The sequence below is a fragment of the Cebidichthys violaceus genome, unplaced genomic scaffold (assembly GCF_023349555.1).
Source record: "Cebidichthys violaceus isolate CVI_PGR_0920_01 unplaced genomic scaffold, fCebVio1.0.p SCAF_60, whole genome shotgun sequence".
Lineage (NCBI taxonomy): Eukaryota > Metazoa > Chordata > Actinopteri > Perciformes > Stichaeidae > Cebidichthys > Cebidichthys violaceus.
The window spans coordinates 1,122,933-1,148,889 of NW_027176817.1; the positions used below are offsets into that span (position 1 = coordinate 1,122,933).

The 25,957-nt window shown below is 42.8% G+C and overlaps 4 protein-coding genes across 5 annotated transcripts in view; 1 reads left to right on the forward strand and 3 right to left on the reverse strand.

The window, feature by feature from the left end:
- Positions 1–787: 787 nt before the first annotated feature.
- dusp16 (dual specificity phosphatase 16) lies at positions 788–8,485 on the reverse strand. The gene is made up of 7 exons (XM_068733972.1): positions 8,328–8,485; positions 7,392–7,998; positions 6,886–7,024; positions 4,630–4,793; positions 4,230–4,389; positions 4,026–4,149; positions 788–2,580 (listed from the first exon to the last, which is right to left on the reverse strand). Exons 2-7 carry the CDS (start codon positions 7,647–7,649, stop codon positions 1,530–1,532), a joined length of 1,896 nt encoding a protein of 631 aa, XP_068590073.1. The 5' UTR covers positions 7,650–7,998; positions 8,328–8,485; the 3' UTR covers positions 788–1,529.
- Positions 8,486–10,045: 1,560 nt separating this feature from the next.
- On the reverse strand, positions 10,046–12,981 carry crebl2 (cAMP responsive element binding protein-like 2). Its single transcript, XM_068733974.1, has 3 exons — positions 12,755–12,981; positions 11,807–12,004; positions 10,046–11,493 (listed from the first exon to the last, which is right to left on the reverse strand). Exons 1-3 carry the CDS (start codon positions 12,767–12,769, stop codon positions 11,341–11,343), a joined length of 366 nt encoding a protein of 121 aa, XP_068590075.1. The 5' UTR covers positions 12,770–12,981; the 3' UTR covers positions 10,046–11,340.
- Positions 12,982–13,979: 998 nt separating this feature from the next.
- gpr19 (G protein-coupled receptor 19) lies at positions 13,980–20,279 on the forward strand. Its single transcript, XM_068733973.1, has 2 exons — positions 13,980–14,149; positions 16,593–20,279. Exon 2 carries the CDS (start codon positions 16,619–16,621, stop codon positions 17,894–17,896), a length of 1,278 nt encoding a protein of 425 aa, XP_068590074.1. The 5' UTR covers positions 13,980–14,149; positions 16,593–16,618; the 3' UTR covers positions 17,897–20,279.
- Positions 20,280–22,102: 1,823 nt separating this feature from the next.
- The window catches only part of tbk1 (TANK-binding kinase 1), a 15,639-nt gene continuing 11,784 nt past the window's right edge, over positions 22,103–25,957 (reverse strand). For both annotated transcript variants that reach the window (XM_068733983.1, XM_068733984.1), the window contains 10 exons: positions 25,764–25,865; positions 25,594–25,672; positions 24,931–25,052; positions 24,726–24,802; positions 24,397–24,436; positions 23,560–23,661; positions 23,122–23,218; positions 22,893–22,993; positions 22,458–22,529; positions 22,103–22,241 (listed from right to left, as the gene is read on the reverse strand). In XM_068733983.1, the coding sequence (XP_068590084.1) occupies positions 22,202–22,241; positions 22,458–22,529; positions 22,893–22,993; positions 23,122–23,218; positions 23,560–23,661; positions 24,397–24,436; positions 24,726–24,802; positions 24,931–25,052; positions 25,594–25,672; positions 25,764–25,865 (832 nt within the window). In that variant the 3' untranslated portion in view covers positions 22,103–22,201. The remainder of the gene's footprint in view (positions 22,242–22,457; positions 22,530–22,892; positions 22,994–23,121; positions 23,219–23,559; positions 23,662–24,396; positions 24,437–24,725; positions 24,803–24,930; positions 25,053–25,593; positions 25,673–25,763; positions 25,866–25,957) is intronic.

The window sequence follows — 25,957 nt, forward strand, 5'->3', positions numbered from 1 at the left end:
ACAACACTGAAGTACTGCTCATATATTTATACTTCATTAATAATGAATAATTATAATTTCATTATTACTAATAACTTATAATAATAATAATTAAAGACAGGTAGAGACAGACTGGTTGAGACAGGTAGAGACAGACAGGTAGAGACAGACAGGTAGAGACAGGTAGAGACAGACAGGTTGAGACAGGTAGAGACAGACAGGCGGAGACAGGTAAAGACAGGTAGAGACAGACAGGTAAAGACATGTAGAGACAGACAGAGACAGGTAAAGACAGGTAGAGACAGACAGGTAAAGACATGTAGAGACAGGTAAAGACAGGTAGAGACAGAGACAGGTAGAGACAGAGACAGGTAGAGACAGACAGGTAGAGACAGACAGGTAGAGACAGGTAGAGACAAGTAGAAATGGGTAAAGGCAGGTAGAGACAGACAGAGACAGGTAAAGACAGGCGGAGGCAGGTAGACAGGTAGAGACAGGTAAAGACAGGTAGAGACAGGCGGAGGCAGGTAGACAGGTGAAGACGGGTAAAGACAGATGGAGACAGGTAGAGACAAGTAAAGACAAGTGGAGACAAGTAGAGACAGGTAAAGACAGGTGGAGGCAGGTGGAGACAGATGGAGACAGGTAGAGACAGGTAGAGACAGGTGGAGACAAGTAAAGACAGGTAAAGACAGGCGGAGACAGGTAAAGACAGGCGGAGACAGGTAAAGACAGGCGGAGACAGGTAAAGATAGGTGGAGACAGGTAAAGACGGAACTTACTTCTTTCCTGTAAAACAAACGGACTCTTTTTGTTTCAACACTTTTAATCATCAGATTCGTTCTGCTACATGAGCGGTGACACGTTGCTCACCTGATCTGAGTCACACCTGAGCTACATCAGTTCAGATCTTCATCATCATCATCATATGATGATGAAGATGCAGACAGGTGACCAGCAGCATCTCTTCCAGACGAGACATTCAAAGACTCAAAGAGTCCGTCAGTGAAAAGTACCCGTCGTCCTTTTTACTGCAACACACATCAGAGACATCTTCGTCTCCACAGGTGAGCAGACGACCGAACAGGTGAGCAGACTTCCTGTGATGAGTTCACTGACATCACGTGGAGAAATTAAATGAACGATTGAGAGATATTTAGTGAGATCTGATGCTGCTTTCATTATATTTAATTATTATAAACAAGATTCTATTCAAATCAAAACATCAACTGAAGATAAATGGATGACTTCATGTTGGTGATGAGCACAGAGTTCTGATTAATGTTTCTTTGTTCCACATGAACTCAAACAATCATGAAACGTCTCGCCCTCATCGATGATTTAGTTCCTTTTGTTGGAGACAACAGACCGCTAGCTTAGCAACATCAAGGCTAAAAACAATCCCAGAATGCAACACTTTTCAAACATAGTTTGGGTCAGAACGTCCTGATGTCACTTCCTGTCGAAGTGAGCAGACGCCAATGTGTGCTGCACCACATAGCTCCGGTCAGACTCCGGGACCAGGACCAGGACCGGGACCTGGTCCAGGATCAGGAGACCTGGATGACCTCCATGCTGCCGGAGAAGCTGGACTGACTCCCCCGCGTCCCCATCATCTCCTCTCTGGACCTGCTGTCCATCCTCCCATCTCCAAACTCCATCTGACAGCTTCGTCTCTTCAGCTGCTTCTCGAAGCTGCTCTCTTCGTGCCAGCTCCTCCTTGAGTCTCCTCGGTCCCCCGTCCTCTGCCGGCTGCGCCGCCGCACCGCCTCCAGGCCGCCGCCGCTGCAGCCGTAGGACGCCAGGCCGCCGCCGCTCAGGATGGCAGAGGTGGAGTAGAAGCGAGCGGACTCGGAGGAGAGGTACCAGCCGCCGGCCAGAGAGGAGGAGACGGGGCCCAGCAGGATGTCGGAGTGCCAGCCCTTCAGGGTCCCTCCGGGTCCTGGTCCTGGTCTGGCCAGGTGCTGCTGGCTGCGTGAGAGGCCGAAAAGGAAGCTGGTGGCGTTCTCCTCCACGCTGCCACTCCGCTGTAGAGGGTGCCAGCAGGTGGGAGCGGCAGGCGGAGGTTTGGTGAAGCCGGAGGAGGACTGGACCTCCTCCTTGTCGGGGCTCTGCTCCGACACCTCTTCCACCGGGGAGAACTGGCACGGTTTACTGGTCGGCTCTTTGAAGCCAGACGGTTTGAAGAACTCGGCGTCTCCCGGTCCTCCGTGAGGGACAAAGACCGGCTCGCCGTACGACTTGATGTCCAGAGAGAAGGAGCGCTTCAGACGGGCATTGTCCTCGGGGCCGTCGGAGAGCTGGAGGACGCTCAGAGCCTCGGCCAGCCGGAGCTCCTCGGGGGCGTCGGCCAGGACACAAGGAAAGGTGAGGGGCTCCATGAGGGTCTCCATGGGGGCCTCCAGACAGGCTGGAGGGTCCTGGTCCTCACCTGGAGGACCAGGATCCTCCAGGTGAGGGGGGACCTCACCGCTGGGCTCTGAATGAGCATTCAGTCTGGTCTCAGGACCCGGAGGACTCTTGATCCTCCTCTCAAAGTCCAGCAGCTGACCGAGGAAGTTAAAGTTGGGAGAGATGGTCGGCCTCTTCTCCTTTACGAACCTGGACACAAAGAGGGAGGAGCTTCATCATCACCTGTCTGTGGTCCTGTCCCTCTCACCTGTCTGTGGTCCTGTCCCTCTCACCTGTCTGTGGTCCTGTCCCTCTCACCTGTCTGTGGTCCTGTCCCCCTCACCTGTCTGTGGTCCTGTCCCCCTCACCTGTCCACCTGTCTGTGGTCCTGTCCCTCTCACCTGTCTGTGGTCCTGACCCTCTCACCTGTCTGTGGTCCTGACCCTCTCACCAGTCTGTGATCCTGTCCCCCTCACCTGTCTGTGGTCCTGTCCCCCTCACCTGTCCACCTGTCTGTGGTCCTGTCCCTCTCACCTGTCTGTGGTCCTGTCCCTCTCACCTGTCTGTGGTCCTGACCCTCTCACCTGTCTGTGATCCTGTCCCCCTCACCTGTCTGTGGTCCTGTCCCCCTCACCTGTCCTCCTGTCTGTGGTCCTGACCCTCTCAACTGTCTGTGGTCCTGTCCCCCTCACCTGTCTGTAGTCCTGTCCCTCTCACCTGTCCTCCTGTCTGTGGTCCTGTCCCTCTCACCCGTGCACCTGTCTGTGGTCCTGTCCCTCTCACCTGTCTGTGGTCCTGACCCTCTCACCTGTCTGTGGTCCTGTCCCCCTCACCTGTCTGTAGTCCTATCCCTCTCTCCTGTCTGTGGTCCTGTCCCTCTCACCCGTGCACCTGTCTGTGGTCCTGTCCCTCTCACCTGTCTGTGGTCCTGACCCTCTCACCTGTCTGTGGTCCTGTCCCTCTCACCTGTCTGTGGTCCTGACCCTCTCACCTGTCCTCCTGTCTGTGGTCCTGACCCTATCACCTGTCTGTGGTCCTGTCCCTCTCAACTGTCTGTGGTCCTGTCCCTCTCTCCTGTACTCCTGTCTGTGGTCCTGTCCCTCTCACCCGTCCACCTGTCTGTGGTCCTGTCCCTCTCACCTGTCTGTGGTCCTGACTCTCTCACCTGTCTGTGGTCCTGACCCTCTCACCTGTCTGTGGTCCTGTCCCTCCCACCTGTCTGTGGTCCTGACCCTCTCACCTGTCTGTGGTCCTGTCCCCCTCACCTGTCCTCCTGTCTGTGGTCCTGACCCTCTCACCTGTCCTCCTGTCTGTGGTCCTGACCCTTTCACCTGTCTGTGGTCCTGACCCTCTCACCTGTCTGTGGTCCTGTCCCCCTCACCTGTCCTCCTGTCTGTGGTCCTGACCCTCTCACCTGTCTGTGGTCCTGACCCCCTCACCTGTCTGTGGTCCTGACCCTCTCACCTGTCCTCCTGTCTGTGGTTCTGACAATCTCACCTGTCCTCCTGTCTGTGGTCCTGACTCTCTCACCTGTCTGTGGTCCTGTTTCTCTCACCTGTCTGTGGTCCTGACCCCCTCACCTGTCTGTGGTCCTGACCCCCTCACCTGTCTGTGGTCCTGTCCCTCTCACCTGTCTGTGGTCCTGTCCCTCTCACCTGTAGGCCTCGTCCAGAGGCATGTCCATCCTCTTCATGATGTAGGCGATGGCGATGGTGGCGGAGCGGGAGATTCCAGCCAGACAGTGGACCAGGACCCTAGCGTTGGAGGCTTTGGCCTTCTCTGAAACACACAAGAGGTTCTAAGGTGAGAGCAGGTGTGGAGTCCTTCAGGTGCGTCTCTGTGACCTCCAGTCCTCTGACCTATGAAGTCCAGGGACCGGTCCAACCAGGGCAGGATCTTCTCACAGAACGAGTCGTTGACGGGGACCCTGAGGAAGTGGGACTCTGGGATGAAGTCTGGTTTGGGACAGGTGTTACTGGCGTTCAGGACGTAGACGATGTCGTTCTGCTGCATCAGATCCTGGAGACACGAAACTACGTCAGAGAACAGCTCTGTTCTGATTGGCTAAAAGTGATGGGAGGCCTCCCAGCATGCACTGGGGCCATACATCAATATATTATATTATATTGTAATATGATATAATATTATTATATATTATAGTTATTATATTACATTATTGTATATTATATTATAGTATAATATATAATATAATATATTATATTATATTATATTATATTATATTATATTATATTATATTACCTGGTTGAGGACGTCCCTCTGACAGCCCAGGTACAGGTGAGGCAAGATGCGGGTCGGTCCACTGCTGCTGACGGGCAGACATGGTTCAGACATACAGGATGGAACCAGAGAGGACCTCCCCTCACACAGACCTGGGAACAGCTGGGAGAACTCGGAGAACCCACCTGAGAGGAACCAATACACACACACACACGTTTAGACTTCTTCTTCTTCTGCTGTTTTATTCTCAGCAGATGAGACGCAACAAGCTTCTGAATTGATCCTCTGCAGGTCCAACATGAAGACAACAGATTAATATGTGAATATGACAAAGACTTCAACACAGACGACGCTGTCTGTTGTCCTTCATCACATGAATCATAAACGTTTGTTTATTAATATTTAGACTTTAGAATCGGACTGACCTGAGACTCGAGACTCATGACTAGGACTGACCTGAGATTCGTGACTCATGACTAGGACTGACCTGAGACTGGGACTAGGACTGACCTAAGACTCATGACTAGGACTGACCTAAGACTCATGACTAGGACTGACCTGAGACGGACTAGGACTGACCTGAGACTCATGACTAGGACTGACCTAAGACTCATGACTAGGACTGACCTGAGACTGGGACTAGGACTGACCTGAGACTTGTGACTAGGACTGACCTGAGACTCATGACTAGGACTGACCTGAGACTCATGACTAGACCTGACCTGAGACTGGGACTAGGACTGACCTGAGACTGGGACTAGGACTGACCTAAGACTCATGACTAGGATTGACCTGAGACTCATGACGAGGATTGACCTGAGACTGGGACTAGGGCTGACCTGAGACTCATGAATCATGACTAGGACTGACCTGAGACTCATGACTAGGACTGACCTGAGACTCGTGACTCATGACTAGGACTGACCTGAGACTGGGACTGACCTAAGACTGGGCCTAGAACTGACCTGAGACTCGTGACAAGAACTGACCTGAGACTGGGACTAGGACTGACCTGAAACTGGGACTAGGACTGACCTGAGACTCATGACTAGGACTGACCTGAGACTCGTGACTCGGACTGACCTGAGACTCGGACTAGACTGGACTGAGACTGGGACTGACTTCAGACTGGGACTAGGACTGACCTGAGACTCGTGACTAGGACTGATCTGAGACTCGTGACTAGGACTGACCTGAGACTCATGACTAGGACTGACCTGAGACTGGGACTAGGACTGACCTGAGACTGGGACTAGGACTGACCTGAGACTGGGACTAGGACTGACCTGAGACTCATGAATAGGACTGACCTGAGACTGGGACTAGGACTGACCTAAGAGTCATGACTAGAACTGACCTGAGACTGAACCTAGGACTAACCTGAGACTCATGACTAGGACTGACCTGAGACTCATGACTAGGACTGACCTGAGACTCGTGACTAGGACTGACCTGAGACTCGTGACTAGGACTGACCTGAGACTGGGACCAGGACTGACCTGAGACTGGGACTAGAACTGACCTGAGACTGGGACTGACCTGAGACTCATGACTAGGACTGACCTGAGACTGGGACCAGGACTGACCTGAGACTCATGACTAGAACTGACCTGAGACTGGACCTAGGACTGACCTGAGACTCATGACTAGGACTGACCAGAGACTGGGACTAGGACTGACCTGAGACTCATGAATAGGACTGACCTGAGACTGGGACTAGGACTGACCTGAGACTGGGACCAGGACTGACCTAAGACTCATGACTAGAACTGACCTGAGACTGGACCTAGGACTGACCTGAGACTCATGACTAGGACTGACCTGAGACTCGTGACTCATGACTAGGACTCACCTGAGACTGGGACTAGGACTCACCTGAGACTCGTGACTCATGACTAGGACTGACCTGAGACTGGGACCAGAACTGACCTGAGACTGGGACTAGGACTGACCTGAGACTGGGACTAGGACTGACCTGAGACTCGTGACTAGGACTGACCTGAGACTCGTGACTCATGACTAGGACTCACCTGAGACTGGGACTAGGACTCACCTGAGACTCGTGACTCATGACTAGGACTGACCTGAGACTGGGACCAGAACTGACCTGAGACTGGGACTAGGACTGACCTGAGACTGGGACTAGGACTAGGACTGACCTGAGACTCGTGACTAGGACTGACCTGAGACTCGTGACTAGGACTGACCTGAGACTGGGACTAGGACTGACCTGAGGCTGGGACTAGGACTGACCTGAGACTCATGACTAGGACTGACCTGAGAGCAGGTGCACGGAGGTGAAGCTCTTTTCCAGTTTCAGCAGCAGGACGCTGAGGAACGAGTCTGAGCTCAGAGAAGAAGGAAGAGAAGAACTGTGGTCGTAAACAACCACCTGCTGATCCTCCTGCAGCTCCAACTACAACACAGAGACACATTCAGCGTTATTATTATTATTGTTATTATTATGAAACACTTGAAGATCAACTACAACACAGAGACACAAATATATGATTATATATGAGACACCTTTATACACTTTTATACAATAACAACTTTGAATAAGAAAAACTAAATACCTGGTCCTGGTCCTGGTCTGTGTGTGTGTACCTGGTCCTGGACCTGGTCTGTGTGTGTGTACCTGGCCCTGGACCTGGTCTGTGTGTGTACCTGGCCCTGGACCTGGTCTGTGTGTGTACCTGGCCCTGGACCTGGTCTGTGTGTGTACCTGGTCCTGGACCTGGTCTGTGTGTGTACCTGGCCCTGGACCTGGTCTGTGTGTGTACCTTGTTCTTGGCTGAGTGCTGCAGCAGCTCCTGGATCAGGACTTTGTCCTGCTGCAGCCTCCTCTTCATCAGCTTTGAACAGTTCACGTTGACGGCCTCCAGGATGTGAGACGTGTTGTAGTCCACGAAGGACCGGCTGTCGATCAGGACCACACGGTCCAGACCCCCCTCCAGCAGGACCACCAGGGCCTCTGACCCGATGGGCTGCGCTGACCTGGACCTGAACCATGGCGCTGGTCCTGATGGATGCTCCGACATGTCAGACTACCCCCCCACCCCCCTCCTCCGGTGGTCCAGCTCAGTGAGGCGGTCTGAAGAGGAACTTCAGAGGAGGAAGACCTGCATCGTGTAGGACCGGTATGAGGTCATCATCCTGATGGGGGGCAGCACAAAAAACCCCAGGACCAAAGAGACAGACAGACAGAGAGAGAGAGAGATAGACAGAGAGAGACAGACATACAGAGAGACAGACAGAGAGAGAGACAGACAGGACCCCCCCTGACTGTAGTTTAAAGTGTGTTTTTGGTCTGGGGTCTCCTCCTGGACTCAGAACTGAAGACCTCAATCTGAACCCTGATCCTGGTCTTCATGCTGAAGTGGATCCACACTGTGGGACAAAGAGGGAGGAGTCATATTTATATAAACTACGTAACATTAATGATTAAAACATGTGTTTTATGAATGAGGTCTGGTATTAGCAGTTAGCTAACAGTTAGCTAACTGTTAGCTAACGTTAAGCTAACTGTTAGCTACATTTTGTTACTTTGTTTCCATGTTTAATGACCGACAGACCGACTCTTTTTAAAAACAACCAACAAAAAAAAGAAAAAAAGTCACCGACATGTTTCTTCTTCGTGTCTTTTCCGTTAAACTTTAACGGAACTTTTACCAGATTGAGACTTTTTTTTAAACCAGAACATTTAACGGTTCACTCACCGTTTATTGAAAAAACTCGACGTCAAAAAAGTCCAAACGGCTCTTCAGAGGAGGAAGAAGAAGAAGAGGAAGAAGAAGAAGAGTGAAGTCCTCCTGCTGCCATAAGAGATGAGGTCACTGCGTTAAAAATAAAAGGATGTCGTCATCGCTGCTCCAGTCGAATGAACTCAACGGGTCTCTTAAAGGCGCATGCGCAGTCAGAGGGTGAGCCGACAGAAAACCACTGCGCAGCTTTAAAGGAGAGCAAAGTGTCAGGTTCAGTATGGGAGACAAATTGTGCCAAGAAAATATATATTCAATCATCATTATTATTGTACAAGTAGTAGTATCTCCATATTACATATATAATAGGTTATATATAATGTTATAAGTATTATTATTATTATGATAGTAATTGTATAAGTAGTAGTAACGCTATGTTATATTACATATTAAATATAATAGTCTGTATATAATGTTAACCCTGAGGTTCACAGTGAACAGCAGTGGGTCCAGTAAAGAACCCTGAGGTTCACAGTGAACAGCAGTGGGTCCAGTAAAGAACCCTGAGGTTCATAGAGAACAGCAGTGGGTCCAGTAAAGAACCCTGAGGTTCATAGAGAACAGCAATGGGTCCAGTGAAGAAGGTCCGTGACTTTAGTTCAGAGAGTTTATGAATCAGCCTCATGCTGTTAGAGGACGATGAGTATACGGAGGACAAAGGACGTGATGAATGCAGGAGGAAAGAGAAAGCTTCTTCATACTGGAGCAATTAGTACGCATGGCTAACTCAATTAGCATGCATGGTTAACTCCGGCTGATGAATGTAAACGATCAAAGAGACCACGAGAGTCTGAAACCGCTCAGCTGGAAACCAGACGTAGAGCTACATGAAAGGTTCTAACCTGTTTTATTGGTGCATCCAGGTCTGATCTCCATCCATGTCTGATCTCCATCCTGCTGCTAGTGAACAAACTCCACCTGCTGAGGAAGACCATGTGATACTGATCGAAAGCTCCAGCCACTAAACGGACCTCTTGTTGAGATTCTTTTGAAAATGTTTGTGTTAAATCTGAGCTCAGAAAATAGAAAGTAAAGACAACTTTCCCTTTAAATAACAAATATCAGTCTTTATAAACTCAAGTCATAATGTTTCCCCCTTAAGATTTAAATATCTATATTTATACATATATATATATATAGAGAGAGAGATTATTATAATTATGGTATTATTGTAAATAAACCTCTATTGTACAGAATATCACGATATATGAATTAAACCGCATCATTATATTAGATAATTACATTTAGCAATGTAGATAAAACCTGTAAAATGTGAAAGTTAAAGATCTAGTTGAGCATTAAAATAAACTATTTATGATAAATATTTCTTATATTGACAGTAATCATCTTATTGGACTCTTGTTTTTCAGGGTTTACCTCTTAAATCATATGAATACAGATTTGTGATATAATCTATATATATAACATATAATATATATATTATAAATTATATGTATATATATATAATATATAATATATATATAATATATAACATATATATATGATTTAGTCATATTATGCATTATTTTACTCATATGAAGCTCATTGATTCATAACTTTGATACATTTCATCTTGTAAAAGACTTTGTAACTTTGTTCTGACCAGTGTTATAAAGTTCATATTGATTATTGGGTAACGTCTGCTGATCAATAATAAACATGAGAATGGAATCTGATGATTTCACAGAAACTCTTTATTTTCTGTTCAAACTAAAATCATTTCACAAAGTGCTTCTGCAGAAAAACAACAAAGTGCACAAAGTTTCATCAGAAACACAAAAGTTTAGAAGATTATGAATCTGCAACAAAGATAAATAAAGAGAAGCATCTTCATGTTTCAGAGGAACACAAATATAAAATATACAAATAGAAAAATATATCCAGCTCCAGCATCACTGTACAGATAATGAGATGTTAATGACATGTTAATGAGATCAGGACGACGAAGTCAGACTCACATTGGACAACACAAAGCTTTCAGATCAGTCATGTGACGCATTAATCAATAAATAACAACATTTAACATGTTGGTGTTGATTTGTTCTAAAAAACAAACGAAGAAGAGTGAACTGTTCGTAGAGGATGTTTGAGGTTCATTAAGATCAAATCATGTTTGAATAATTTAAATAAGAACTTTTGTAGAGACTCAAACATTTTACATGAGAAATATAAAAGAACAAGAGATTAATAAAGAAGTCTAATGTGTCTTAAAACAAGTTTTAATGAGCAGATCTGTCTTGAATAATGTCAATAAAATGATCTTTAATGGTTAAAAGATTTGATTTAATTTTAGTTCAACAATAAAGAATTTTATTCCTTTTATAAATGTGAGATTCATTCTTTTTATCGATTCATCTTTTTATCGATTCATCTTTTTTCTGTTTCTTCCTCTTTTGGAATAAATATTTAATAAATTAACATTTTAAAGTGAAGAGAAGAAGATTTATTGGCCTGCTTTTTGGCCCCGCCTTCTCCAGCAGCGGACAGCCAATGAGCTTCGTCTCGCTGTATTTAAATACGTTATTAAAGATTAAAATGTTTCCATTCCCTCAATATTGATAACTCTGTTAACATTCATTGATTCATGAACTTTATTAACTGAACAGTTCACATTGTTCTAAAATAATTCATGTTAGTTCCTCTCAGGTCTGAAGAACCTGATTCATGGATGAAAAGAAGTATTAAATATTATATATAGAAGTATTAATGTATTTATAATACATCACACGACAGTCTGAAGAAGTCTGAAGACTTTAAAGAAGTTTCATGTGTTTAACTTGAGAGCAGAGCTGAGAGGGTTAATGGGTCCTGTTGTGTTGTATAATGTTTTATTATGTCGTATTATGCTGTGTATTATTATGTTGTATTATGTTATGTTGTATGATGTCGTATTGTGTTATATTATGTTGTATTATGTCGTATTGTGTGGTATTGTGTGGTATTGTGTCGTATTCCTGTCCGTCAGACTGGTTCAGCTCTGCCCGTTGCTGCTGATGCTGGTCTTGCTGGTCCTGGTCTTGGTGCTGCTGCCACCTTGAGGGGTTTTCTGTTCGTCTCCGGTCAGCAGAGCTTTGATCTCTGACGGGATCTTCCCCTGATCCATGGCTGAGCACCACTGTTTGTACTGAGACACAGAGACACAGAGAGATTAGTGAGACCAGCCATGGATCTCTAACCCCTCCCTCTAGTGACTCACCATCTCTAGCTCCTCCCTCTAGTGTCTCACTATTTCTAGCTCCTCCCTCTAGTGACTCACCGTCTCTAGCTCCTCCCTCTAGTGTCTCACTATTTCTAGTTCCTCCTTCTAGTGACTCACCATCTCTAGCTCCTCCCACTAGTGAACCACCATCTCTAGCTCCTCCCTCTAGTGACTCACCGTCTCTAGCTCCTCCCTCTGGTGACTCACCATCTATAGCTCCTCCCTCTAGGTGACTCACCATCTCTAGCTCCTCCCTCAGAGCACAGATGGCTCTCTCCTTACTGGAGACCAGTTCCTCCAGGTACTGGTACCGGAGCTTCTTTCTGGCTCGACACTCTCTGGCGCTCTGACGACTTCGCTCCAGTTTGGCCTTCAGGTCGATTTTTGCTGGTTTACGGCCACGTTTCCCCGGTTTCTTCACTTTACCAGCCACCATCTGATCAATAATACAGTTATTGATCAGTTATTGATTATTATAACTTAATCTAACATCTGATCAATAATATTGATCATTGATGACTCATTACTTACAGGATATAAAGTCATTAAAATGAGCTCCATCTTTAAAGTGATGAACACATTAAGGCAAGGCAAGTTTATTTGTACAGCACATTTCAACAAGGCAATTCAAAGTGCTTCACCTAAAACCATTAAAAGCATCAAAACATAATGCAAAAGAAAAGGAGATTTAAAAACAATTAAGAACATTCATTGAAACATTGAAAACAGTCATTAAAACACTAAAAAGCTAAAAACAGAATAATAGTTGCAGTTAGGCTTAGGGTTATTAATAATGTATATGTTTTAATCCTCATTATTAATGTACATCTGTATGAATGTAACATACAGATTGAATAACGTTTTATAGATTGATGTTCATACTTAATAAGTGCAGGACATCTATTGTACTTTTACAGTCGTAAAACTACTTTAAACAGAGTACTACGTCAAGATGTCTTCTGTAACAGCTATGTCATCAAGCTAGCTGTGCGTTAGCATATCTTCACGTACAGTTAGCATCGCAGCTAGCTGGTTACTGTTAAACTGTATTAAATGAACCACCAGTCTCTAACACATACTATATATATATATATATATATATATATATATATATATATATATATATATATTCATACATAACACATGATATAATATAAAATGTGTCTGTTAGCCGTTAGCTTCTTACCTTGTTATCATCCATGTTGCTGAATGCTAACGTGCTGGTAGCTTAGCTCGCGTTAGCTGCGTTGAGCTAACAGCTACGAGATCAAACTGCAGATGAACAATAAACTAAATATTAATATTAATATAATATAATGATGAAGAGTCACTGGAACACAAACGGACCAAAACAGAGAATATCAACGTGACGCCGTTTCTTTGTTTACATCATGTTTCCTGTTAACGTTGCGTGGTGACGTCAGCTCTTCTTCTTCTTCTGGTGCAATAAAAGCTGCACACCGCCCCCTGTTGGACCGGAAGAGAGGAGACCGGAAACACATCTAATGTTGTGATCTGTTTTTAATCAATAAATCAGCTTTTAATAAAAGTTCACGTCATCACTGAGGTCAAAGGTGAGCAGTTTGTATACATTAATAAATGATATACATCATTCATACATTTATATATATATATATAAATTATATATATAATGTATATGTATGTCAATTATATATATAATTGATGTATATACAAACAATGTTCATGTTTATATGTAAACATGCTCCTTTTTAAAACATGCTCTGTAAAACTCCTCCTCCTCCTCCTCCTCCTCCTTTTCCCTCTCATCAGCATCATTGTTCCCATAGCGACCGGTCTGTTGGTTGCCAAGGTGACGTGATGCGTCATCATCAGACTTTGTTTCCTTTTATAGCGATGATGTCATCACGATCGTAATATTAATCAATAACTTAATCAGCCACATAACCCTCTGTCTTAATAAACACATTATGACACAAGAGGAGGAAGAGGAGGAGATGATGACATCATCCCCTCCTCTTCCTCCTCTTCCTCCTGTATCTGGATCATATATGAAACATATATAATCAATAATCTTAACTTTACTTATATTAATATCTTTCATCACAAAATAAATAAAGATACATAACAATAAAGAATATTTTGCTATTTATGTGTATTTATGTAATTTTTTGTATATTTATGTATATGCATATATATATTTATGTATATTTATATATTAATATACATTTATGTATATTTATACATGTGTATGTTTGTATGTAAATGTACGTTCTATTGATTGATGTGTGTGTGTGTGGGGGGGCTTTGGGCCTCAGATCTCGTTGGTTCGCTTCTGATAGAAAACATTCATCCTCCTCTTCATCATCTGCTGCTTCTTCATCCTCCAGCAACACAGACAGTACAGAGACAGAGACAGAGACAGACAGACAGACAGACAGACAGACAGACGGGTGGATAAACACCCATGCTGTGTGCTTCCTTCACGGACCTCCTCCTCCTCCTCCTCCTCCTCCTCCTCCTCCTCGTCTCCTCCGTCTGAACCGGATCCCGGAGAGAGAAACACGGAGAATGAAGCGTCTGTTCCCGCTGCAGTGATCCGGTGAGTCTCTAAAGAATCACGGAGCTCGATCAGTGACACGAGCGAGACAGAGCGGCCGATTTCAGACGTCTAAAGACGGACTGATGAGCCGCGGAGCACCGGAGGAACATTCTGTTATCATCTTCATCTTCATCATTATTACTGTTATTATATATAAATATAAATACACATATATATTTATATATATACACACACATAATTATATATATTTATATATGTGTGAATCGTGTTATGTGTTCCCGCTGCTTCATCTTCTTCTTCTTCTTCTTCTTCTTCTTCTTCTTCTTCTTCTTCTTCATCTTCATCATCTTCATCCATCGCGGTGAATCAGACGTGTTGTAGCCGGTTACATGATGAAGATGATGATGAAGATCGTAAGAAGATCAAATGTTTAATTAACAATATGATAAAATATGAATAATCACATTTAAATAAAATGTTCAGCTCCACATGATGTAAAATGAGATGAAGAAGATGAAGATGATGAAGATGAAGAGCTCAGTGTTTTTCCATGAAGAGTTTTAACTCTTCGCTGACATCAGGTCTCATTTAAAGCTTCATGTTTGTTGTTTTTAATCTGTAAATAAACAAACAAACAACGTAAACATAAACATCTGATGTCATAGAAGATGTATACTACACGTAGCACAGCGGTGTATTGGAACAGGAGTCAAATACTGCTATGAAGTACACATTTAAAGTACTTTATTTACGACCTGAAACAATCAATCGACTCGTTGATCGACATGAAAATTATTGATTTGACTTCATTTTAAAGGACAACGTTGTACTCTTTACTGCAGTACATTATATATACACACAGAGGTGGAAAGTACATTTACTCACAAGTACTTGTACAAGTATTTGATTTCATACGTTCTACTTCTACATGTATCAGAGAAGTTAAATTATTTTAACTTAAATAATTGAATGTATAACATCTCTTTGATGATTCATCTTCATATATAATTATAATATAACCAGAAACTTTATGTGAGAGTGTTACTGGTTCCACTAGTTCTACTTTTTCCACTGGTTCTACTGGTTCCACTAGTTTCACTGGTTCCACTAGTTTCACTGGTTCCGCTGGTTCCACTGGTTCCACTAGTTTTACTGGTTCCACAAGTTTCATTGCTTCCACTAGTTTCACTGGTTCCACAAGTTTCATTGCTTCCACTAGTTTCACTGGTTCCACTAGTTTCACTGGTTCCGCTGGTTCCACTGGTTCCACTGGTTCCACTAGTTTCATTGCTTCCACTAGTTTCACTGGTTCCACTAGTTTCACAGGTTCTACTGGTTCCACTAGTTTCACTGGTTTCACTGGTTCTACTACTTCCACTAGTTTTACTGGTTCCACTAGTTTCACTGGTTCCACTGGTTCCACTGGTTTCACTGGTTTCAGTGGTTCCACTGGCTCCATTGGTTCCCAGAATAACCATCAGGTTGCTATAAACAGAGAGCTCTCCTTCTCTTAATGGTCTCCCTCAGAGGAGGTCTGGATCCCTGTGGACTCTGAAGGACTAATTAAATCTACCTGATGTCTAGAGACCAGCTTCATTATTTCATGTTATTTATGTTTAAGAGATGAATGACAATATAAATCCAGTTTCTAGAGACTTCAGATCTCCAGATGTGACTTCTGAAGAGGAACCACGTCTTCATCACATTATTTAAATACTCAACAGATAACTGAGGCGTGTTGTTGTTCCTCTCGGCCAAGTTGAGTCTCTTCATTATAAACATCCCATCAGTCCTCTACAAGTCTTTATTAACTACAAACCCTGAGAGGAAGACAGATCCTCATATAGGTTATTGTAGCTACTACAGAACATCACTGTAATACGAACCTACTAGAACCAGACTACCAACCAACCAACTACAACCAGACTACAACCAACCAACCTACTAGAACAGACTACCAACCAACCAAGCAACCAATCTACTAGAACCAGACTACCAACCAACCAACTACAACCAGACTACAACCAACCAACCTACTAGAACAGACTACCAACCAACCTACTAGAACCAGACTATCAACCAACCAACTACAACCAGACTACAACCAACCAACCTACTAGAACCAGACTACCAACCAACCAACTACAAGCAACCAACCTACTAGAACAGACTACCAACCATCCAAGCAACCAACCTACTAGAACAGACTACCAAGCAACCAAGCAACCAACCTACTAGAACCAGACTACCAACCAACCTACTAGAACAGACTACCAACCAACCAAGCAACCAACCTACTAGAACCAGACTATCAACCAACCAACTACAACCAGACTACAACCAGCCGACCTACTAGAACACACTACCAACCAGCCAACCAATCCTACTAGAACCAGACTACCAACCATCCAACTAGAACCAGACTACCAACCAATCAAACTAATGATCTTCTAACGATGACTTTGTGTCTTTGTGTCCACAGCTCCTCTCTGGTGCAGCTGTATAACTATGGTGTATGCCCAGTCTTCACACACAGTTGGTGTCAATCCCTCCCTTCACTATCCATCTTTCACGTATCAGATGTCATTTAACTACTCTGAGAGGGAGAACTCGACTGTCCTGGCAACCTTACCCACAACCCCCCTCTGCGGCCTCGAGGGCTCGTCCTCTGGCCGGCCGAACGGGACCTCCGTCTCCTACGAGCTGACGTCCGGTGAGGTTGCCGTCCTGGGTTTGGTGTTCTCGGTTCTCTGGTTGGTGTCCATCCTGGGAAATGCCCTTGTCTGCCTGGTCATCCACCGCAGCCGCCGGACTCAGTCCACCACCAACTACTTTGTGGTGTCTATGGCGTGTGCAGACCTGCTCATGAGCCTGGGTTGGGCGCCCTTCATCCTCCTGCAGGTCACCTCAGGACGATGGCCGCTGAGCGCCGCGGCTTGCAAGGCCGTGCGCTACCTGCAGCACCTGTGCCCAGGTGTGCAGGTCTACGTCCTGCTGTCCATCTCCGTAGACCGCTTCTACACGATCGTTTACCCGCTCAGCTTCAAGGTGTCCAGAGAGAAAGCCAAGAAGATGATTGTGGCCTCGTGGTTGTTTGATGCCGCCTTCGTGTCACCCTGCCTCTTCTTCTACGGCTCCACGTCTACAGGCAGCAGTCACTGTGACTTCTTCCTCCCGGACAGCTGGGGCAGCGTAGCCTACGCCGCTGTTCACCTCCTGGTTGGTTTCTTGGTGCCGGTGGCGCTGATCGTGTCATTCTACCAGCGGGTGGTTCGCTACATCTGGAGGATCAGCGCCGACGGACACACGGTGCGCCGGACGATGAACATCGTCCCGCGGACTAAAGTCAAGACCATCAAGATGTTCCTCGTGTTAAATTCAGTTTTCTTCCTCACCTGGACACCCTTCTACGTCGCCCAGCTGTGGCACCCGAGGGAGTCCGACGGACCCAGTAGGAAGGGACTGCTGTTCTTCACGGCCATCGCCTGGATCTCCTTCAGCTCCACGGCGTCCAAGCCCACCATGTACTCTGTCTACAATGCCAACTTCAGAAGGGGCATGAGGGAGACCTTCTGCATGTCCTCCATGAAATGCTACCGCAGCAATGCGTACACCATCACGGCGAGCTCTCGCGTGGCCAAGAAGAACTACATCGGGGTGGTGGAGATCCCCGAGCAGGCGAAGACGGTCACCAAGGACTCGGTTTACGATGCGTTTGGCCGAGAGGCGAAAGAAAAGAAGGTGGCCTGGACCACCAACACCAACCCTCCCAACACTTTTGTCTAAGTAGGTTTGGACTATTTGGAAGATTGTGAAACTTTTTCTTCAACAGCACAACATCAGTGTTAGCAGGCGACCTAGCTAAGGACGAGCATGCTAAGGACCAACATGCTGGGGACCAACACACCAAGGACTAACATGCTAAGGACTTACATGCTGGGGACTAACATGCTAAGGACGTACATGCTGGGGACTAACATGCTAAGAACTAACATGCTGGGGACCAACACGCTAAGGACAAACAAGCTGGGGACCAACATGCTAAGAACCAACATGCTATGGACCAACATGCTATGGACCAACATGCTAAGGACCAACACACTAGGGACGCCAACGTTAACACGCTAACACGCTAACACGCTAACCTTTTATTCAACCACGACGAGTTCAGATTGTATGAAGGGCTTTCTCTACGATGTAACCTTCTGGCAGCCATATTGGAGGTTTTTATACTTCAGATTTGAATCATAATTTATTTCTGCGATGTTTTTTATGGACTGCTTTTCTTTTTGCATCATTGATGCATCAGATTCTGTGTTTTTCTAATGTCAGCTTGTTAGCTAGCTAGCTAACATCGTCTGTGGCCATTTGTCTGGTTGTAAATGCATCTGGTTTGCTGCAGTAATGTACGTGGTTGAAGCTAACGTTGTTTGTTCTGGTAAACTGAGCCGAGTTTCTCCACATGTTGTCAGGTAAACACAGGTGGAGGCTCTAGAGTGGTGAAGTGGGAGGAGCTACATGTGTTGTTAGCATATATGTGACTTTAAACACCTCCAACTCTTAGATGAACATAAAGAGACAATGGTGTTAAACTGGGAATCCTTCAGATTTCAGTCCTGTTGATTTGTAAACATGAGGTTTAATACAATGAGTCCCAGAATACTGAGGGAATAAAAACAGTTTATAATCTGATTTATTCCACCGTTCTGTAGGCAGTAATCCGATGAAGTAGTTTTAGTTTTAATCACTGACACATTTCAATCTGATCCAAAATGGCCGTCGTCTGGTTTTCTACACTTTTTGATGAAGAATAGTTCACTGTTACTATTTAATAATAAAAAATTAAACTCTTCTAATGTGAAGCTGCAGCTGAAGGAAATGTTCGGTTTGCTTACTATTATTATTATTTATTATTATAATACTTTCATCAGTGGGTTATAATCAGCTCGTTCAGAGATAAAAAGTGATTTAACAATTATTTAAATATACATTTTTAACTTCAACTATCGAGATAAACTTCAGTTTAAATTGATTCACTTTCAAATTCTTGATCAGTTTTAGATGAATGTAGCAATGACTAAAACATGACTCAGCAAACCTGGAACATAAAACAACAGTTTTGTTTTTATGTCCAATGGTTACTTTTCAAAATTAGTAAAAATATGATTATTAAGGAAGAAAAGATTGAGGTTTTGGGAGATAAACTATGACTTAAGTATTGTTAATGTTAGATAACCGACACACTTTGTTAGTTTTATGGTTTCAAAGATCGTGGTTAATAAAAAAGCAAATCTGAACAGATCCTAAATCCTAAATAAGAGCTGAATGTTGCCGTTGAATGTAAATTATGAGCTCCAACATGAAGAAAAGTTGAAAATACCTCCAACTTCACAACTCGATAGAGAAGAAGAAGAAGTCCTTTCAGCTGCTGTCAGAAAGTGTTCCAGATGTTTTCTCTCATTTCTGTTTTGGAAACTAATTTATCTGCAACACATCCATCATATGAGATACAGCAGATATTTATCAGCAAATAGATCAGTTGATAAATTCCTCTTAAACTGTAAGTTAACAGTAGTTTACAAAACAATTTGCCTTAAGGTCCATTTAGTTCACATATATTTTGTATTTATGTTGTTTGTTAACTCAAACTTTGAATCCAACACAGACGAGAAGTCTCAGAGGAGTGTTGAGAGAAAACAAACTTGTTATATTTCTGTTAGTCTTGGTTTTAATCTCTGGGTTAGCTAGATGCTAACACAGGTTAGCATCCCACAGTGTAATGTGTCAGATAACGATGTAAGAAAACAGATTTAAAAACACAAACGAGTGAGACGATCAAAAGCCAGAAAGGTTGAGAGACTTCGACTCTTTGCAGACGACAGACGACTCTCTGAGCAAAATCTTTTTTCTACTTTCAGACGTAGTTTCTGTTAAACTTTGACTCAAAGATTACACATCTACAACTGACCAGCAGCTCAAACACGTGTAGACGTTAATATTAAAGGGTTTCTCAGTCTACAGCCTACTTGTTATTATAGAAAGATGTGGAATGAATTCATTTGTAATATTATTCACATTAAGTTGTGTTAACTACACGAGGGATGAAACCAGTAAAGACTCTGCCAGTATTTTGTTTTTTTCTCCATTAACTTTCTGTCAGGAGGAATGTTCTATCATCAAAATATGAATAAAAATATGAATAAAAATATAAATAAATGAATTCATACTCAGAGCCTTTATTGATTCTGAACTGTTTTAGATTTGTCTTCAAAGTAAAAATGTTGAAAAAAGCTGCAGCTTAAAAATCATGTTTTCTTTGTAATTCATAACTATTTTGTCACAACGCTAACAGCCTGCTAACAGTGCTGCTAACCGCATGCTAACGGTGCTGCTAACACACGCTACACTTGATATTAAACATGTCAGAATTCATTCATTCACTCAGCTAAACTTTGGATTTAACATATGCTAGAAACTAACATCGACATTTAGTTAGCACATGCTAACATTAGCATATGCAGCAATATACTAAACATTACATACTTAATGCCAGTTTGGTTTCTACTCCTCAATGACTCGTTTGAAACGTTTTTCTTTTCCAAAAGTAATAAAGTAGAATTTTAAGTCACAAGTGAGAATGAAATAAAAGTCAAAACTTTTACTTAACGAGTGAAATAGTTAATAGTCCAAATGTAGCATCATAGTGTAGATTATTACAGTTCACAACTTAGTTTTCAGAAGTTAATTTTGATTTAATAAGTCAAACTAAATATCCTAAAATGTTCATTTTCTATTTATCAGTCTCAGATTTGATGCTTTGAATTCTTTACAGACAAAAACATTCAGACGACTCCTTAAACATATTTATTTATTTACAAGTTCTTAATTTTTGAGCATTTTTATGCAGATTATAGACAAAACAAAACATGAACATCTTGGTGAGAAAAAGAGTCTTCTTCATGTTACTTATTGATATACCAGAACTCGACTGATAAATAATAAATCTGAACCTCTTAATATTCTCTAAAATACCTTCAGTTGATCCATTAATAGTTTAATGGATCTTATCTGCACAGTTTAGGGATTTATATGGAGTTCAAACCCCTTAAAATGGATAAAAGAACATGGAAGTTATATTTCAATTAAGGTGAAAATTCATTTATTTTTATATTTGATATATTTTAAGCCCTTTAATTTAAGGTTTAAATTAAGGGTTCCTATAACTTTACTTTGTTCCTTAAACCATTAAACACCTTTTAATGTCCCTGAAAATACACTTAACTAACCCTGAAACACATCAAACACCTTAAATCTGTCCTTACTTAAAAGAAAAAGTGTGAAAAACAAGTAAATCCCTTAAAAATCTTCTTAACTTTAAGACCTTAATTAACAAAAAAAGAAGATTTTTTTACACAATCAAGTGAAATATTTGACAAATAATGAATTAATGACTTTAAGGTGTTTTTAAGGTTAAAGGATTATTGTTGACAAATTAGTTTTAAGGGATTCTTAATCAGTTATCAGATACTTAAACCAGATTTTGTTATTAATCTAAATTCTGACTGAAACATTAATGGAATGGAATCTATTTTCCCCTTAAAAACCGTAATATTTAATATTACAGGTACCTCTTTGTTTGTACCTTAAAAGTACAGGAAGTTTAAATGTCTGCACAGTTTAAGAGTTTATAAATAACTTTAAAGGGTTAACCATTAAAACCATCTTAAATCTCAAATTGAATTCCCTTAAATCCTTCATAACACCTTAAAGTGATCGTTAATTGATTTGTTAAATATTCCATGTTAACATTTAAATCAGGGGAAAGTTATGAAACCTTAAAGTCTGCAGTTCTTCACCTGATAATTAAGGCGTGAAGGAGTCTGATGTGGTTTCAGGGTTGAACTCATAATTAAGAGTTTATTTTAAGGGTTTCTGTTTCACAGTTCCTTCACTGATCTTCAGGTAAAACATAAGTTTAAAGTCGTTTCTAACAGAAAGTCTGAAGAAGAAGAACAATGTTCTTCAGATTATTTACACCAGAAACACAGAATATGTACAAAACTGCAGAAGAAGAAGACATCTCAGATTCTTTTAACCCCTCAGACCTCCGTCCAGCGTCAGAGTCCCGAACCTGAAGGAAACATGATCACATTAGCCTAGCTTAGCACAAACCCGGGGACGAAGACGGAAACTGTTAGCCTAGCTTAGCACAAACACGGGAAGAAGGGGGGAACTGTTAGCATAGCTTCATCAGACTAATATAACACACTCAGAGCCACGCTAGCAGTTCCCCTCTGCCTCCAGTGTTTGTGCTAAGCTAAGCTAACCCAGTATGTAGTGAACACACCTTTCTAAGAAGTGGTTGTTCTCCGCCAGCTCTTTGACGACTCCTTCCATCTCCTCCTTCAGCTTCTTCATCCTGAAAAACATCAAGATATTAAGGTTTAAATATGTTTATTTACTCAATAAAACATCCTCATTATCATCAAGATATTAAGGTTTAAATATGTTTATATATATGTATATATGTTTACTAAATGACATCACAGGTACCTTAAACTTCGTCATTTTAATGATTAAAGAATATTTTTTAAATTGACCAAACATCAGAGCATCCCTTCATTTCATAGTTAAGGTAAATATTTGATGTTATTAATAATAATGAAATCTCCTTAAACCTTAAAGAAACCCTTAAACTCATTCAGGAGGCCAATGAAAAGCTCTTAATGAATGAATGTCATAGTATGTGATGAAGATGAAGACATAATGATGAAGATCTCACCCTAGAGTCATCTCCACCAGAGTGTTCTGACTCAGGTAAGCCTGAGGCTTCATCCCACTGGACACCAGAGGAAGAACCTTCTGAGGCAGATGTTCCTGCAGCTGGAGACACAAAATAACACATTTTATATTATTATAGTATTATTATTATATTATTATTATTATTGTATTATTATAGCATTATTATATATTATTATTATATATTATTATTATATATGATATAGTGTCACCTTGATGGCTCTCTCCATCAGCATGGTGACCTCCTTCTCGATGCTGATCAGCTGACCTGACAGACCAATCAGCTGCTTCTTCACGTGATGAACCTTCCTGAAAACACAAGAGACGCTGGTGACTCTTCACCTCCTGTCAGGTGAGGAGGTGAACAGGGAGGAGGAGGGTTAGGGTTAGGCGGTGAGGAGGTGTATGTGTAGGTGAGGAGGTGAACAGAGGGTTAGGAGGTGAGGAGGTAAACAGAGGAGGGTTAGGGTTAGGAGGTGTATGTGTAGGTGAGGAGGTGAACAGAGGGTTAGGAGGTGAGGAGGTGAACAGAGGAGGAGGGTTAGGGTTAGGAGGTGTATGTGTAGGTGAGGAGGTGAACAGGGAGGAGGAGGGTTAGGGTTAGGAGGTGAGGAGGTGAACAGAGGGTTAGGAGGTGAGGAGGTGATTACCTGAGCCACTCCTCACTCTTTGAGATGAACAGACGATACTTCATAGCACACTCCTCAGTGAACAGAGATCTGGCTTTACTGGCATGAAGCACCAACTTCTGTCTGTTAGACACACAGAAACAGAGACAGACAGAGAGAGACACAGACAGAGAGACAGAGAGAAAGAGACACAGGCAGAGACAGAGCGAGACAGAGACAGACAGACAGAGAGAAAGAGACAGAGAGACAGATAGAGCGAGTCAGAGTGTGTGAGAGAGAGAGAGAGAGACAGAGACAGACAGAGAGACAGAGAAAGAGAGAGACAGAGACAGACAGAAAGAGAGACAGACAGACAGACAGACAGACAGACAGACAGAGACAGACAGAAAGAGAGACAGACAGACAGACAGACAGACAGACAGACAGAGAGAGAGACAGAGAGAGACAGACAGACAGAGAGAGACAGAGAGACAGACAGACAGACAGAGAGAGAGACAGAGAGAGACAGACAGACAGAGAGAGAGACAGAGAGAGAAAGACAGAGAGACAGAGAGAGAGAGAGACAGACAGACAGACAGACAGAGAGAGACAGACAGAGACATTTGGGTTACTAAAATACAAAATTAAGTGTTTTTTATTGATTAAAACATGAATAATTATTGTTCTCAGGAAGTTAAAGATTCAGTTTTTGTTTGTCAAAATAAAATAATCAAATGTGATGAAATAGTTTCTTGACTTTTACTGTATCGTGATATAAAACTACATATGTGTAAGAAAACTAATTACACATGTAGTAAAACAGAGTGTTACAGGTAATACATATGTACTTACTGTGTTTACAGTAATCAGTGAACATACTTATCAAACTTATGGATCTGTTCTTCGTTGTACGGGAGACCTGAAAACACACAATATTAAATATGAGACTGAAAGTTAAGACAAACAAACCAGACACAGGAACAACTATTTAAATATTATACATATAAATATTATACATATAAAATACATGAAATACAATCAGAACTCATGAAATAGCTGCTGTTAACACTTAGAGATCTAATTATTCAGTAAATTAACCAATATTATTATTAATATTATAATTATTAATTGTATTCATATTGTAATTATTAATGTTAATATTATTATCATTATTAATAATATTATTATTGTAGGTGAGTGTGACTCACGTCTCTCAGCTTTGTCCTTCTTAAACTGTTGATAAATGGCTGTGATGGCGTCCAGCAGCACTTTGATCTTCTCAACACTGTGGAGACAAACTCACGTCACACATCTTATATATGTGTGTGTGTGTATATATGTGTGTGTGTGTGTGTGTGTGTGTGTGTGTGTGTGTGTGTGTATATTTATATATGTATACTACTACAGTCTTACTTCCTGTCCTCGGGGTGCGTTCCCACTTGTTGTATCCAGCCGTCGGTCAGCTGACCTCCTGAGATGAACTTCGTCTTGATGTCTTGTGTTGTTCGTTCGATCGGCTCCAGAGAGCTGGAGATCTGAAACAAACCAGGAAGTAATATATATGTATATGTCATAAAATACTCTTTAGAGTACATCATCTGGTACAACACATTATCTTCTAGTTATCTGGTCTAACGTGGTTCGAGACCCTGAAGGTACCTCACTAACCTGGTCCGGGACCCTGAAGGTACCTCACTAACCTGGTTCGAGACCCTGAAGGTACCTCACTAACCTGGTCCGGGACCCTGAAGGTACCTCACTAACCTGGTTCGAGACCCTGAAGGTACCTCACTAACCTGGTTCGAGACCCTGAAGGTACCTCACTAACCTGGTCCGGGACCCTGAAGGTACCTCACTAACCTGGTCCGGGACCCTGAAGGTACCTCACTAACCTGGTCCGGGACCCTGGAGGTACCTCACTAACCTGGTCCGGGACCCTGGAGGTACCTCACTAACCTGGTCCGGGACCCTGAAGGTACCTCACTAACCTGGTTCGAGACCCTGAAGGTACCTCACTAACCTGGTTCGAGACCCTGAACAACACATCACAGATATGTAAATGAGGCAATGACTCACTCTGAGGACCTTCTTGTGCATGTCGGAGATCTCGTCGTACTCTGATGACATCATGTTGGCCTGCATCATCACCTCAAACCTGCTCAGGAGACAGGAAGTCACCTAGTTACTGGTCTGTGCTGTTGGTTTAACTAGTTTAACTAGTTTAATGGTGTTCATGAGTCACTCACAGCTGCTCCGTCTTCTCCAGAATCTGAGTACAGAAGTTACACAGATGGAAAACCTCAGACTTCTTGTGTAGAATCTCACTGTAGTCCTCCTTCATCAGCTCACTGTGGAGATAAACTCATTATACACATGTATGTATAAATATATATATATACATATATATATATATATATATATATATATATACATATATATA